The sequence below is a fragment of the Oryx dammah genome, unplaced genomic scaffold (genome assembly GCF_014754425.2).
Source record: "Oryx dammah isolate SB20612 unplaced genomic scaffold, SCBI_Odam_1.1 HiC_scaffold_23, whole genome shotgun sequence".
Classification (NCBI taxonomy): Eukaryota; Metazoa; Chordata; class Mammalia; order Artiodactyla; family Bovidae; genus Oryx; species Oryx dammah.
Window position 1 is genome coordinate 96,394,655 of NW_024070207.1, and position 16,757 is coordinate 96,411,411.

A 16,757-nucleotide genomic window follows, 5' to 3' on the forward strand; every position below is an offset into this window, starting at 1 on the left:
TTATAAGATCTAAAGATGTGAAAATAAATTCGTTATTGGATTCTATTTGGGCTTGAAGCTATAAAAGATTAGAGGAAAGATCATAAATATTCAGAAAGATTTTGCATTTGGTTGACTTTGCAAGTATTCTAAAACTTTTGTTTCACTCTAGGGAAACTGAAACAAGAAATTGTTGATTAGGATACATTAGGGGCAGAATGTATTCCAGGAGGATATGATAGAGTTTCAACTACTGAAACTATACTAAAAAAAAAAAGTGCCCCTGTATTAGAAAACTTAAAAATGAATACAGTTAAAATAAGTGATTAATAAATGCATTGGAAATTCCATAAGGAATGCAGTTGGAAAACATTATATGTGTTTGACTTCTGTGACTTTGTCCATGAACTGACCTATAATTATTGGTCCTGATTTCTTGAAGAAGGTTTCTACCATACAGCAAACTTGGTGTCACACAAACCATTACAGTTGCTCCAAATACAAGTACAGTATATTCCCTACTGAATGAGTTAAGTTCCAAGAGAGTGCATTTGTAAATCCAATTTGTTCATAAGTCCAACAAAGTTAGCCTAGGTACCCAACTTTATATATAATGCCAGAGACTTGAATTAACTTGTGTGATTGGACATGCGAATGCACTTTCATATCTTCAAAAGCTCACAACTCAAAGGTTCATATGTAGGGGACCTACTATTAAAGAAACTACTCTGGGGGACTTCCCTGGTGGTCCAATGGTTAAGAATTCACCTTCCAATGCAGGGGAGGCAGGTTCAATTCCTGAACAGAGAAGTAAGATCCCATATGCCTTGGGTAACTAAGGCTTCAACTAGAAAAGCCAGTGAGAGAAGGCAGTGGCACCCCACTCCAGTACTCTTGCCCTGAAAATCTCATGGACGGAGGAGCCTGGTGGGCTGCAGTCCATGGGGTCACAAAGAGTCGGACAGGACTGAGCGACTTCACTTTCATGCATTGGAGAAGGAAATGGCAACCCACTCCAGTGTTCTTGCCTGGAGAATCCCAGGGACGGCAGAGCCCGGTGGGCTGCCATCTATGGGGTCGCACAGAGTCGGACATGACTGATGCGACTTAGCAGCAGCAGCAGAGAAGCCAGTGCACTGCAACTACTGAGCCTGCTCGCTCTAGAGCCTGAGCTCTAAGACAAGAGAAGCCCGCAGGCTGAAACTTAGAAGCTCCCATGCTGCAATGAAGATCCAGTGCAGCCAAAAAAATAAAAACTACTGTGGGAAGAGAGTAATCCAGACCGGATAACAAGGGGGCCCTTGTCTGTTTCTTATAGGATGGCAGACATGATGACACATGAAGATGGGGCGGGGGGGAGATTAGCCTGGGTTAAGGACAGAGGAGCCTGGCTGGCCACAGTCCATAGGGTTACCAAGAGTCGGACAGGACTGAAGTGACTTAACATGTAAGCAACAAAGTAGGATGAGCGGAATTCGGTGGGGATTGTGTAGAATGTGTCTGAGTGCTGGTTGGGAGGTGTGCTCAGATGTGTGTGTACAGGGAGGAAGCAGCAAGGAAGATTAAAACAAGGTGTCTACTCTGGGGTCTTCAGGAGATCTGAAGACACAGATTTCTATTATAGTGTTTTATTAGGATGGGCAGTAGGGTAGCTGGACTGTGAAATGAAGAGAGGCTCGCCAGGGTTACAAGGTCAGGCCAAGTTTCAGGGAGAGTAACCCTTGCTCAGTTCCACAGGGGAGCTGTGAAGACAAGACAGATCACACCTTGGAGTGCTCCTGATCAAAGCAAAGATGCTAGGGTGTTTATACTCCTTCACCCATCAGTTATTGACCAAGGGTCTGCCCTCAACTCCCACAAGACTGAAATACCCATGCTATTCTGGCTTTTGACATCCACATTCCAAGCCCACTCCAGCAGCCTGAGGATGCTTATCCTATGAAGATTGGCAGGTACTGGCTGGCAGGAGGGACAGCTGAGGGGAGCCATGTATGAATGAAAATGAGGATACAGGTAAAGCACTGACATACTCCTCTGCTCCAGAAAACTGGGCCATACCAACTGAGCGCTGAGTGCCAGGGTGAGGGTTAGGATTTACTCAAACAATATCCAGAGTCAATAGGGAAACAGTGAAGGAATCTGACTCAGCAGGGGTGGGGAATAATCTGATAATGCCCATTATCTTTTGCTATTTGAAGAGACAGGGATCCACTGCCAATCAGAGTAGGAAGCAGAGTTCCCAGCACATTTACAGGGCTAAGGTGGGTTCATCTACTATGGACACAAGTCTGTCCAAAATACCAGATAAAGAGAGCCCTTTAGCTAGGCAATGACTCTACAGGATCTCCTGTACCTTGACTCTGCCTGAAGGTGGGACGGAGAAGGCTTCCTTGGAAAACCACTTAAGCTTGCTTTTGACATTCAAAGGTCCTTTTTATAATAGCACCTTCTGGGAATACATGAAAGGCAATTTACACTGACAAGCTCTTCTTGTCTTTCAGTAAGATAATGAATTACAGCTAATAAACAATCCCACATCACGCTGTAAAATGGGAAGTGGGAGTTATACCATGAAACTACTTTACAGTAAGTATATCTGGCATCTTGAGTTCTTTCTTTGTCTGCACCAGCCTCCTGATGGGAAGACATAGCAAAATCAAAGGTAGGTGTCCAGGGACTTTTCACCAACAGATAGTTGATAAGCAATAAGGCACTCTGTCTTTCCAATCTTCCCACTTCCAAAGGATGCCCGCCTTTCTGAATGTTTAAGGAATATTATTTCTGATCCTCTGTTACCAAGGAAATTGGTCCCTGTAGCTCACCCTTCAGCTCCTCAGCTGGATAATCTATGAGAAACATCAAGTGTCCGGGGCGGCTCATGCTAGAGCTATAGTTGATGAAGTGGCCACTGCATTGAAATGACTGAGGACGGAGATGGAGAATCAAGTTTGGAAGGCATGGTACCTAAGCAAGCCTGAATAACTTGCAGCCTTTCCTCTATACATGTCAGAGACAGCTTGGCAGGAAAAGATGACATGAATTAGACACTAATTTAAACTGTGTTCCTAGAAGATGGTAAAGAATCCACCTGACACCGCAGGAGACGTGGATTCAATCCCTGGGTCAGGAAGGTCCCCTGGAGAAGGGAATGGCACCCCACTCCAGTGTTCTTGCCTGGAGAATCCTACAGACAGAGGAGCCCGGTGGGCTATAGTCCATGGGGTCACAAAGAGTCAGACATGACTGAGCCACTAACACCTGGCTATTCAACTTTTTGCCAGAAACCAACGCTGAGATGAGCATTCTTTTGCAAGTGACCTATTAATGAAAGGCTCCCAGGCCAGGCCAGGGAAAGGGCTGGGGAGATAGGTTGGGGAAGAGGAGGAAGCCAGGCGAGAGCTTCCGATCCAGCAGGAGAGCTCTGGAGGGTAAATAACGCCTCAGAGCTTTTCCCTCTCTCAGTAATGGAACTGAGCTTTCAGACTCCACCATCTATCAGTGACTGGTGAAGACTTGCCTTGTGGCAGGAGGGACAGAAGCTCCTAGGAATTTCTGACCCTGCCTATATGGGAAAAATCTACAATAGCCTGAGGACAGGCTTCTAAACACAGAGTCAGGTAGAGGCTGCTGCTGCTGCTAAGTCGCTTCAGTCGTGGCCGACTCTGTGCGACCCCACAGACGGCAGCCCACCAGGCTCCCCTGTCCCTGGGATTCTCCAGGCAAGAACACTGGAGTGGGTTGCCATTTCCTTCTCCAATGCATGAAAGTGAAAAGTGAAAGGGAAGTCTCTCAGTCGTGTCCGACTCTTCGAGACTCCATGGACTGCAGCCTACCAGGTTCCTCCGTCCATGGGATTTTCCAGGCAGGAGTACTGGAGTGGGGTGCCATTGCCTTCTCCGCAGTTGGAGGCAAAATTCACAACAGACATGGTTAAAGGAATCCAAGGGGTTCTGGCAGAGGATCACAGGAGTTCCACTGACATTAAACACCATCAGAATGTTTCCACCTCAAGCAGCCTCAGAGAGATGTTTCTCACTTGTAATTAAAAAAGAAAAAATCAAACCACTCAATGTCAATGTGAAGGTGATTACCATGAAAAGCTGCTGGCCGCTAAGCAAAATCAATGCCTAAGAGAGTATTGATATCATCTCAGAGCAAATCCTCCCACCATTTCCAAGAAACTGACTTCCAAAACAGCTCCTCTGTGCTCTTCTGTTACATTTCTGATGGACAAGCTAATTTCATGGACTTAGATGCATGTTACTTGTCCTTCATCAGTGTCACACATCACATGATGTACTGGACATTTTCTATGATTCTTTGATACTCACTCGTTACACAAAAGGAAGCAAGTGCCAGAAGATTTAAATCAACTTTATTGCTATCCTTTATGGTGAGGCTTTTCATTCAAATCGCAGAACTTTAATGCTGTAGTGACCAAATATTTCTCATATTTATTAACAATGTCAGAGAAATGTTACTCTATTGTGGACTTATTTGTTGTTAACATTGTACTTCCTCTCTCTACCATATTTATGTGAGTCATGGGAGTGAGGTTGTTTTCTGTTTGAGGATCCCTATTTCATTGTCAATTTTACCCAGAGCCAAAGTAAACCTCCTAAAGGTTGTCCATGAGTTACTTATACCAAGTTTTTGAGGTCAATACTTATAAAATCCACCAGAAAGTTGTATTTAACTTCTGAGTCTCAAGTTCCTCATATAAAATGGGGACAACAATGCTTAGCGGTGGTTGTAACCATGAGATGTGAACGATGTTACTACTCATGATGATGAACAAACGCTGTTATTGATGGTCAGTGTTTGTTTTTGCTGTCTAGCTCACACTCACCATTTTTGTTTTTTAGTATTACTGTACCTGGATTTCTTTGGGGGTGATACCATCTTCAGGACCAGTTTTATGTTCTGATGGTCTTAAGCCCCTCAATGTATCTCTCCTCTCTGGCTGCAATGATTAGCTAAGGATGGGCAAATAATGTAATGAGAATTAGGAACCAGGTCCAGGATGTTGGCTTGACTATTGGAGGAGGAGGAACTCTTTCCTGTCCTGGACAGTGTGAGGCAAGGATGAGAGGTTTGCAGCTGTCGTGGTGTTCAAGAGAAGCAGACCTGGGATTAGTGAGGGGAGGCCCACAGTGGATGAAGTCTGCAAGTGAAGCCAATACAGAGAAGAGAGATCAAGACACTCCAGGGCCTTGCTAAGATCTGAGCATCTGGGATCAAGCCATGCTTGATCATCTCTGGTCAATAATTTCCTTTCATTTTTTGAGTAGTGTGAACTGGGGTTTCTGTCAATTGCAATATAAGGATTCCAACGTAACAAACACTGCCTAGCATTTATCGAGAAGCTTACAACGTGCCTGACACTGCAAGTATCACAAGGCGGGCTTCTTCAAGCCTCACAGCATCCCGAAAACTGATGTCCAATTCTTACATCACCAATGAGAACACCAAGGCCTGGGAAGTTAAGTAACTTCCCCAAGGTTACACAGAGAGTCGTGAAGCCAGGACTGAACCCAGGAAGTCTGATCTGAGTCCACTATCTTAACCATCATGTTCTTTTTTCCCTTCTCTATATAAAGAACAATCTTTGGTTACATAAGTGGGACCTTTATCCCATCTCACTTTTGACTTCAAAAATTACTGTAGAGATACCAACTGCATAGAGTGAATCCCAGGCACTGTTGGTTTAGTTTAGAACATACTATAGTAGCATTTAATTTCTAGTACCAGCCTTGAAAAAAATTTTTTTGACCTAATAGGATCATATAATATATTCTTTTGTTTATCCATGGTGACTATTGAATACTGACTATATTTTTAGCAGGTCAAATTAATAAGAAATGTGATTATGCAAGATCATGGTTTGCATTTTACAGACAGTCTATCTCAAAGAAGGATTTCCAAAAGAGTGTATTTACATTTATTATATCATTCCAAAATAAGCTGCACTAATCTTTTCGGATTATCACTTGACAACTAGAGGTCTTCAGATTCTCTGACATCAGTTTTGCTCATTCCCTGTGTAAGTGTTTGACTCATCTGGAAGCATTTCCTACCTTGGGTTGAAGCACAAACCACTCATCACTTGGATTTTCAAAGTTCCATGAGTCAAAAGGAATCTCCACCTCCCCCAGGAAGCTATTCCGTCCAAATCGATCATAATGCCAGACTGAGAGCTGCAGAGTTTTCGTTTCCAGCTGGGCATGGCTGATGGTGTACTGCAAAACCAGATTTACAACATCACACTCCATATCCATTTCTAGGACAGGGTGAAATTTACTTCCACCGGCTTCCAGATCATATGCAGTAGTAATACAAACAAAACAAACCCAAGAGAGAAACACTTCATTTTTCTTCGTTTCTGCTACAAGTCAGGTTCTATTCCATAAACTCATTTGCATGAGACCTAGCACTGAAAGATCTATTGACAGGCTTTTCATGGGGGTTTAATAAACTTCAGATATTATATAAAAAGTGTGAGGTGATGAAGCTTGTCCCTTTTTCAGCTTTACTTGCTTTTTACTTGCCTAATTATTTTGTCAACAACTACTTTGTAAGTGCAAGGTTTAATGTATCAAGTCTCTAATTTCTCTGTCTTATTTATAACAATAAGACCCAAATCCAGGAAAGTTTGACAGTGAGAAACTTGCAAATGTCAAAATTCATAAAGTTCAGCCTAAGTGCAGGGGTGCAATCGATATATACATAGATTGAGCAGAAAGAAAATATTGCTGGCATGGTTTTCCCTTTTCCAGCAGAACATTATCTGGGGCCACATACCCACACCCCCTCAAAATCTCCTGATTGTCCTCCGCAAATACCACCTCAGACACGCTTCAGACTGACTGATTTCTCATCTTGGATTCACATCATCCTTGCTGTTTCTGGAATGATTCACCTTGGCCCTGCTTCCCGGATCTGCCACGTCATTCTTTTTATCTGTTCTGCTTCGGCTCATCTTTGCTATACTGTCATGGCTGCTGGATTCACCCTCTGCGTATATTCATTCCTTTTCACTTTGATCCGTCTTGATACTGGCTCCTGCTTTCACATATGACCCTGCTGACATATGCCCCCACTCGCCAACTTCCTCCTGTGCTGGATTCCATGACTCCATCATTCTGGCTTCAACATCCCCATCCCCTTGGAACTTTCTTACCAGGCTGTAACTGTGTCCAGGGTGAGGGAAGAGGTTACATGGAGGCCCATGGGAAAAAGTAATGTCTCTAGAATTGGGGCCTGGGTTATATCTTACGTAGGCCACTGTCTCTGAGATTTTTTTAAATCTAGCCCTGCATCTCCACTGTTCATTAACCACATGGATAAATTTAGCCAAATTCTGAAACCCTAACAAGAAACAGCACATTTTAATGCTGCGTTAGCAGAACAATGAGTATGTATAGAGTGACCTGCTAAGTTAGGGCCAAAACTTTGACAAACTTCTTTTACAGGGAACTAGAAAAAAAATTGTTTTCCCAAGGGTGAAACATACTATTGGACAAGAGGTATTGATACCAAGTCAGATGTAATTTTCCTGGATCATCTCTACTTCCAGTGCAATCTTTGGAGTAGCAGAGAAATAGACTAAGAGTGGTTTACAATGCTTTCTTTTCCAGAAACAGAAAGCCAACTGATTCACATTCTACTTTTCTAAAATACATATAAGCTTTGGCATGCAAATCCTTTACAGTTACATCTAAACCAATGAGGTAAATCGAGCCATTAAAGTTACCATGAAAGAGTATTGATTTACCTTTAGGGTTTCATTGAATTCTGGATTGGTGCCTGTTCTTATTTTGGTCTTGCGCTTGTTATTTCTGGACTTGTCAGGAAGAAGGTATGACTTGACATAACTGTATATGATTAAAAAAAATGAAAGTAATCCTTGGGAAACATCTACTTTGAGAGAAATGCTCAGGGACTTCAGTGAATAAAACGGGTAAAAGAAACAGGCTAGTGAGTATAAGAGACAGAACCAAAGAGAATGTGGTTTACATACCAGGACATTTTGAAATATAACCCTGGCCCTTCAATGAGAGAAGTTGTAGATTCTTGTGGTAAAGAGAGTAGGTTCCAGAGTCAAGACAGCTGGGTTTGAATTACTCCTGGCGTCAATGGTTTGGGGGAACTCAAGAGCTTACTTAATCTCTCTGTATCCCAGTTTCATCATCTGCAAACCTGGGATGATGACTTAGGGAATGATAAGGATCAAATGAGCTGACATATACAAGGAGCTAATATATTATACTATTGAATAAGTATAATCTATTATTATGATCAGTGCTCTTGATCATAGAGGTAATTTTCCTTTCCACTCAGATGTCCGGACTTCTGATGAGTGGAGTCAATGAGTGAATAAAGAAAAATGGTGAAAAAGAGGAAATTAAAATGAACAACATGAAGTCACAATAGCAATTCTCCCTAATACCTGGCCTTGAGCAGTCCCAGGAGCAGGGCATCATGGCAGACTCAGAAATGCACAAGACGTACAAGGCTTAAATGTCAAAGATGCTACCAGAGTCCTGAAGTCCACCTACTCTGGCTTTAGGTGATCCCTTTGAGACTGATGATACCAATCCTGAAGCTCTCTGATATTTAGCTAAGGAGGTAACCGGACCAATCTATTTGTCTACTCATTTGTCTGTTTTGGAAACAGATTTGCTGAGCTATGTATTAAACGTAGGTTATCTATTATGTAGAAAAAGGGTAAACAGTGGGTCTGAGACTGCTCTCATTCGAAATATCTAAGTTTGGCTCTTGGCTAGTATGCAGAACCTGGGTTTCAGGAGGATTTTCATCACTCCAGGAACAGAAATAAGTGGATCACTGTGCCAAAAATATTTGTGGAAATAGTATAGCTCCTGCTGAACACCTGCTTTCATGTAGGAGACTGGGATTTTGGTATGTGACCAGCTGAGTCTCTCAATGAGCTTCCCTGGTAGACAACACTCCCCATGTGTTTTCACCACTTGTGGCTGGAGGACTTAAGCACATCCTGTGTGACTCCACTGGGAGAGGCCCTTGGAAGCTTAAGCCTTGATTCTCTTGATCTTTGCCACATATGACTTTTCCCTGTACTGATTATGACTGTGTGTGGAGACCTGTGAGTCCTCAGAGTGACTCACCAAACTGGCAGTGGTCCTGGGAAGCCCTGAGTCTTACCTTCCCATGGTCTTACCTGCCCTCCCAGGCTGATTCTGGAAATCCCAAGAGCCTCATAACTGCCCTTTCAGGTTGTTCAATTGGGCAAACAGCTTGGTGATTTTTTCTGGAGGGTTTCCCAGAGCAAAAATTAACAGGATACTCTCATACAGCCTGGGGTATGCCAACGTATCAGCCTTGTATGACAAAGAGCTGCCTCTGTGTCAACTACAAATCTGTGAGTCCTGAATCATGCTGAGTCATAGCTTCTTTAAAATCTTAGAGTTCCCTGGTGGTCTAGTGGTGAGGATTTGCTACTTTCAATGCCATGGCCTGGGTTCAATCCCTGGCCAGGGAAATGAGATCCCACAAGCCATAATGTGCAGCCAAAAAAAAAATTTTTTTTAATAAAATAAGACTCAGGTAACTACAAATGTGACCATTATACATGCATGTCAGAGAATATTTAGAGGTGGCAGAGGAAGAAAGTGATGATTAACCTTCTGATTCTAGATGAATGCTAAAAGGCTTCTGAAAAAGAAACACACAGGTTGACAAATACACGTAATTCACATGGGCAGTGACTGAAACAGTCTGAGGAACATGCTATGTGCTTACGCATCTGTCCTCTGTTTCTTTTCATCTCCTATGGCCAGATTTCTGCAGTTCTTGACAAAAATGTAGAGCCCGCCAGTTTCATAGCTGTAGCTGATGTGCAAAAGGATTTCCCCGCTGACCTTCGCGTTGCCATAGTCTCCTGTCTCACTGTAAACACTCATCATGCTGTTCAGGCTGGTCTGGAATCAACAAGATGAAAAGAGGCATCCCAGGTCATGCTAGTGATCTCTCCACAGAAGCTACCTCCCACCATTTAATTACAATTCCCATTGTTTATACGAGCAGGGAAGCTTACTGTGAAGGAAGAAAGCAAAAGATGGCTTGTTTTTCTGTTGTTGCATAAAATCCAAGCCTGAGAAAGGACAAAGTCTAGGACCATTAGTAAGGAAGGAAGGATGCTCGCTGATAGGGGATGCATTGCCTTTTGGGGTTAGTGAATAGCCTTTGTTTATTCACTTCTTCTAATGAATAGGGGGACACAGGCATTTCCCATTCCATCTCCTCTCCCCCTACCTGTAGCTTTCTCCTCTTTCACTGGGAGACTCAAGGTCAGTCTACTTCAAGATCTAGAATGCATTGATCAGGACAAAGAAAAAACTACCCATATTTCTGTGCAAGGATAAGCTACAAGCTTCTCTCTCTGGTACCTACATAGAATATTCCATCCCATAAGTCTCTGAGAAGCCATACTATAACCCAGCAGGACCCTATGGGGCCTTCCCAACGTAGCCCCTCCCCTTTATCCTCTACTTTATTGCCTCTGAAGTACCTTCAGTTCAGTTCAGTCACTCAGTCACGTCCGACTCTTTGTGACCCCATGAATCGCAGCACGCCAGGCCTCCCTGTCCATCACCAACTCCCGGAGTTCACTCAAACTAATGTCCATCGAGTTGGTGATGCCATCCAGCCATCGCATCCTCTGTTGCCCCCTTCTCCTCCTGCCCCCAGTCCCTCCCAGCATCAGGTCTTTTCCAGTGAGTCAACTCTTTGCATGAGGTGGCCAAAGTATTGGAGTTTCAGCTTCAGCATCAGTCCTTCCAATGAACACCCAGGACTGATCTCCTTTAGAATGGACTGGCTGGATCTCCTTGCAGTCCAAGGAACTCTCAAGAGTCTTCTCTAACACCACAGTTCAAAAGCATCAATTCTTTGGTGCTCAGCTTTCTTCACAGTCCAACTCTCGCATCCATACATGACCACTGGAAAAACCATAGCCTTGACTAGACGGACCTTGAAGTACCTAGATAATATTAATAGAATCTGATGCACATTTCCTGAGTTGTTTTACAGATGCTAAAACCCTCATCAAATGGAAGAAATTAACGATTTGATGACCATGAGCACATAGCCCCCAGACCTTCTGTAGCCTAAGGGTTGATCATCATCAACTAATCAAAGAACTATGCACAAGCTGATCACAAGCTCTGAGACCTGCAACCCTCACCTGGCCTTTAGAAATGCTTTGCTCAAACCCTTCAGGAAATTTGAGGGGTTTCAAGCACCAGTCATCCATCCTCGACATTTACACAATAAACACTGCACTTTCCTTCACCACAACCTGGTGTCAGTAGATTGCCTTTACTGTACCCAGACAACCAGACCCAAGATTGGTTCTGTAACATAACTGCATCTTCCAAAAGGGCACGCCACAAGAACATCACTACCCACAGCGGTCAGGAGTCCCCTGACCAGCTGTGAGGCCACAGGGTTAGTAACTAATATAACCATGGCTTTGTACACATCTATAAAATAGCAACTCTCAAACAGAACACTAAACAAGAAAATAATACACCAACCAATAAATAAAATTAAAATGCAAAAAGAAACCCTGTCCAAATGTGCCAGAATGAATGAAAGTTCTGATGGGACACTAATAACAAAAGATGAATTTTAAATTAAATGTAACAAAATTATCCTGTAGTGCCAGCAACATGAACTCTGTGTCTTAGCAACAAGACTGTCACAAAAAAACCACCTGGAAGGCGTTTAGGAGTGATCTAGGCATTTCAAAAGCCCTGTCTATGAATGACTGGGAAGTAAAGACTATGGTGAGTGCAAAGAGAGGTTAGACCTCATACCTTGTATATATTTTTTTGTTTATATATAAAACAAAAGTCATTACTTTCCTCCAATTACCCAAAGTAGAGACTGATACAAAAACAGTGGGTGATATGGCCAGTCTCTTTTTCAAGCTTAAATCAAGGGCAAGAGCAAACCAAGGATTCCATAATAATTTGGAAATTAAAACTTAAAGAGCCAGTGAGTGACCTAAGTCGTCTATTCTGTTCCTGAAACCAAACATCAGAATTTTCATGATAGCAGGTGTCTTTGCAAACTTTAATTGCCTACTGGTCACTTGGGGGTCTCATTAAAATGAAGGTTCTGATCCACACAGTCCCAGGTGGAGTCTGAGATTCTTTTTTTTTTTTTTAAAAGATTTGTTTATTTATTTTTGGCTGTGGTGGGTCTTTGTTGCTGCACTCGGGGTTTCTCTAGTTGCAACGAGCAGAGGCTGCTCTCTAGTTGTGTTGTGCAGGGCTTCTCATCACGGTAGCTTCACTTGTTGCAGAGCTCAGGCTCTAGAGCATTTGGGCTTCAGAAGTTGTGGCTCCTGGTCTCCAGAGTGCAGGCTCCATAGTAGTGGTGCAAGGGCTTAGTTGCTCTGCAGCATGTGGAATCTTCCCGGATCAGGTATTGAACCGGTGTCCCTTGCATTGCAAGGTCGATTATTAACCACTGGACCACCAAGGAAGCCTTGTGATTCTGCTTTTCTAACAAACTCCTAGGTCCCCAGTTCTCAAACTGTGTGTTAAGGCATCCCAGAGCACCAGCCCCAACTCACAAGGGGCACCGCAGGATATTTTTAAATTCCCAGGGAAACAACAGTGACAACTATTAGATACCATGCAAACTACTAACAATAGTTCACAGTGTTAACATTCAATCCCACTTTCTTCTTTTTAATAGAGTCCTATCCATGTGAACCTGAGTTTTAGACAGTAACTAGACAAAAAACATGTACTGCACAAAAATCCATGGGGAAAAGGAAATGAAAATGCTGCTGCCTATTCATGTAGTCCCCATCAGGCCCACACATCACCTTAGGGGCTATTTAAGAATGGAAAGAGTCGGACACGATGGAGTGAGACTGAAGGATGGAATAAAAATATTATTTTTTCAAATGGTTACTGTGCATTATATTTTCAAATGGCTACTAAGTTTTTAAGATACCAGTGCTTATTTTTTTCCCAAGCTAACTATTTAACTGGGCTAGGTGGCTCAGACGGTAAAGCGTCTGCCTGCAATGTGGGAGGATCCCCTGGAGAAGGAAGTGGCAACTCACCCCAGTACTCTTGCCTGGAAAATTCCATGGACTGAAGAGCCTGGTAGGCTACAATCCATGGGGTCGCAAAGAGTCGGATATGACTGAGCGAGTTCACTTTCACCTGGCCTAGCAGTGCTATGAAATTACCACTGAGACACTAGGGGTTCTGTAAACTGACAGCCTTTTATAGTCTCTGACCCAGGTCACTCAATATTGCTGGTCAACAGACCATGCTTTGAGTTTCAGGGGCTTTAAGAATAAGCCCCAAACCCCTAATGTTACATGTGAGTCAAGTCTGGCTCACAAAAATTATTGGCAGTGCCAAAACATTGTGAAATAAAGTTCATATTTTATGGCAAAGCTTGAAAAATTTAAACATTCTTTTTTGTTTTCACTGAACCACATGGCTTGCATGATTTTAATTCCCTGACTAACCTGGGCCCTCAGCAATGAAAGCACAGGGTCCTAACCACTGGACTACCAGAGAATTCCCCAAGAAAAATCTGAACGTGAAAAAGTTCATCTGCCCTTTGGCCTCCTTGCTTGACTTCTATGGGCAGAACAGTTCTCGGAGCTTTCTGAGATGCTGTTCCCAGGTTATAATCTTCAATACAGCGCCAATAGAATTTCACATTTCTTTCTTAGATCGGCTGATTATTTTTGTTGTTGTTGACAATAAAGCAAAAGATTTCCAGATTTTTAGTCTGAGGACCTCTGCACCATACCTCACTGACCCCTTGGGTCACTGACTTATATCTATACCACATCCTTCTGTAGCCACTCCTTCAAAGAGGCTCCTGTTAAAGGATGAAATTGGTACATAGAAAATTCAGTTTAAGAACCCACTATTGCAGAAGCTTGGAAGAAACTGAAGAAGTTACAAGAATTTTAGTACTAACCAAACTCTATGCTTTTAACCAAGCCAATGCTGTGATTTAAACAGAGATGTTGATGTATGGCAAAACCAATACAATATTGTAATGTAATTAACCTCCAATTAAAATAAATAAATTTATATTAAAAAAATAAATAAACAGAGATATTTATTCTAAGGGGCTTCCCTGGTGGCTCAGATGGTAAAGAAACTACCTGCAATGCAGGAGACCCAGATTGGATCTCTGGGTTGGGAAGATACCCTGGAGAAGGGAATGGCTACCCACTCTGGTATTCTTGCCTGGAGAATCCCATGAAAAGGTGCCTTGTTCATGGTAAACCATTCTGGACCATGTATCTTTCCTCTTGTTCACAGATTCTAATGTTTAAAAAATGTGTTTTCTTTGGAATACTTGGATTCTGATTTTATTATTTACCTTTTAAAAGAGGATTGCTGGTTAATGATACATGAGTCAGAAAGACTGGGAGAATTGCCTAGCTAATGAGATTTCCTGTACCATGAAATCCATGAAGTACGATTGAAAAAAAGAAAAAGGAAAGGTTGAACACTCACAGTGTCTGAGTCAGCATCAGGCACACTTAGGTAGGTCCATTTCCTGTCAGAGCCTGCTTGAGAATTCTTTAAGGAAGTCGCCCAAAGGTCAAAAGAGAAAAGTGCATTAGTGCAACAGATGGAAATAAAAGACACCAAGAAAAGACTTGGAGGCATACAGATAGATAAAAAGACACAGGGACACCTAAAGCCCTCTCAAAGAAGGGTTCAAACACCAAAGTAAGATGGGATGTTATTCTGTAGGAGTGGGAAATTATGGACTTGATGTACGAATAGGAAAGAAAGTTGCTTGGCTATGTGTTTAAGGAAAGTGAGGAAAGTGACTGGTGGTAGCAAGGAGGACATCTGAGGAACTGAGAGAATGGCAGCAGGGAAATTTACCAGCTGAGAACTGAGATAAATCAGAGGGTTCAGTTGATAAGAGCCTGAACTAGTGAGTGATGAGGTTTTAAAACATGGTAGGGAGAGGTTTTTTTTTTAAAGTAGGAATCAGGAACCTTAGGAAAAGCCCCCACAAAATTTGAATGAAAAGTACTCTGTGGACAAAAGGCAAGCAGGAGATTATAATAACTTAATTCATGATCCTGTGTTTTCCAAGAACTTGATTCTCTTCTTTGGAGATGCAAAGAAAACCAACAAGAGAAAGAATATTCCAGTGCATGCTCAAGAATTGCTTACTGTTGACAGGCCACTCGCTAGACTGTGGGTATTTGAAGAAAACCGGGAGGACACTAAGTCATCAATGCCATCTTCCATCTCTTCTAAGGAATCCTAAGTAAGGATGCGGGAAATAAAATCAGTGGCTTGGTGTCTTTCCTAGAAAGTCTTTTCACTTACAAAAAACACTTTAAAAATATTATAATTGACTTATGATTGCTTTATGACATTGGTTTTATTTCTGTCATACATCAAAATGAATTAACCATAGGTATACATATGTCCCCTCCCTCTTGAATCTCCCTCCCACCTCCCGCCCATTCCCACTCCTCTAGGTTATTACAGAGCCCTACTTTGAGTTCCCTGAGTTTTACAGCAAATTCCCATTGGCTATCTATTTTACCTATGTTAGTGTATACGTATCCATGCTACTGTCTCCATTCACCTCACCCTCTCTTCTTCTCGCTGTCCATAAGCCTATTATCTATGACTGTGTCTCCACTGTGGCTCTGCGAACAGATTCGTCAGTACCATCCTTCTAGATTTCAAATATATGCGTTAATATATGATATTTGAAAACGCTGTTCTTAAATACTTGAAATATCAGATACAAATATCTAGGAAAAACTCCATTCCTAGGTTTTGCTCTTTTGTTCTCCATTCAACCTGAATTACAACCATCTGAAGATTGGGGTCCCCTTCCTAGCGATGCTTGCTTTATGGAAAGAACATGAAATGTGGAATCACACAGACCTGGGCGTTCAATTCCTCCTTCCCTGCTCACTAAAGTGATTTACTTTGAGCAAAGTACTTATTTTTTAATTTAAAAAGTTGAGGTGCATTTGTGTGTGTGTGTGTGCGTGTGTGTGTGTATGCACATTAACGCATGCCTGTGTATGTCTATACTGTTAAGACACGGAAATGTATCTTGAAAATCTCATGAATAGAATAAACTATTTTACATATTGGTTTCTTATCCAAAATTCCAGATTCTACTTTTCTTTCCCCACTTTTTATCTCCTGGTTATTTAAATAATACATTTTTATAGTAAAAATATCAAGTAATATAGACTTAAAAAAACTTGTATCTCCACTCACATATTAATAATTAAATTTCAATAATCTTTGATGGATGAACAGGGTACACATACACACAGATAAATGGATTATATCATGCATACTATTTTCTTTCTTTCTTTTTATTTTTATTAAGGACACCTTTCTTTTTGGTTTCTCCTCTCTTCCCTGGTCCTCCTTCTTACCCTGGGTGAAGCTAGTATTATGCATCGTATTCTAATTACATTCTTTTTTTAAAAAGTTTTCCGCATCTATTGGTGTAGTTTTTATTTTCTCCTTTAATATAGTGAAAGGGCTTCCCTGGTGGCTCAGACGGTAAAGCGTCTGCCTGCAATGTGGGAGACCCTGGTTTGATCCCTGGGTCGGAAAGATCCCCTGGAGAAGGAAATGGCAATCCACTCTAGCACTCTTGCCTGGAAAATCCCATGGACAGAGGAGCCTGATGGGCTACAGTCCATGGGGTCGCAAAGAGTTGGACATGACTGAGCGACT

General features: G+C 42.1%; 1 protein-coding gene and 1 non-coding gene across 3 annotated transcripts in view; one reads left to right on the forward strand and one right to left on the reverse strand.

Annotated features, from left to right (window-relative positions):
• The window catches only part of SYTL5 (synaptotagmin like 5), a 116,912-nt gene that overhangs the window by 13,491 nt on the left and 86,664 nt on the right, over positions 1-16,757 (reverse strand). Inside the window, exons 9-13 of one of the 2 annotated variants that reach the window (XM_040266317.1) lie at positions 15,210-15,302; positions 14,532-14,597; positions 9,760-9,938; positions 7,754-7,853; positions 6,057-6,218 (exon numbers count right to left, since the gene is read on the reverse strand). In XM_040266317.1, coding sequence (XP_040122251.1) covers positions 6,057-6,218; positions 7,754-7,853; positions 9,760-9,938; positions 14,532-14,597; positions 15,210-15,302 — 600 coding nt within the window. The remainder of the gene's footprint in view (positions 1-6,056; positions 6,219-7,753; positions 7,854-9,759; positions 9,939-14,531; positions 14,598-15,209; positions 15,303-16,757) is intronic. The other variant, XM_040266318.1, reaches the window with a different exon arrangement.
• On the forward strand, positions 9,428-9,499 carry TRNAE-UUC. The gene has a single exon. It is a non-coding gene; the product is annotated as a tRNA-Glu (tRNA).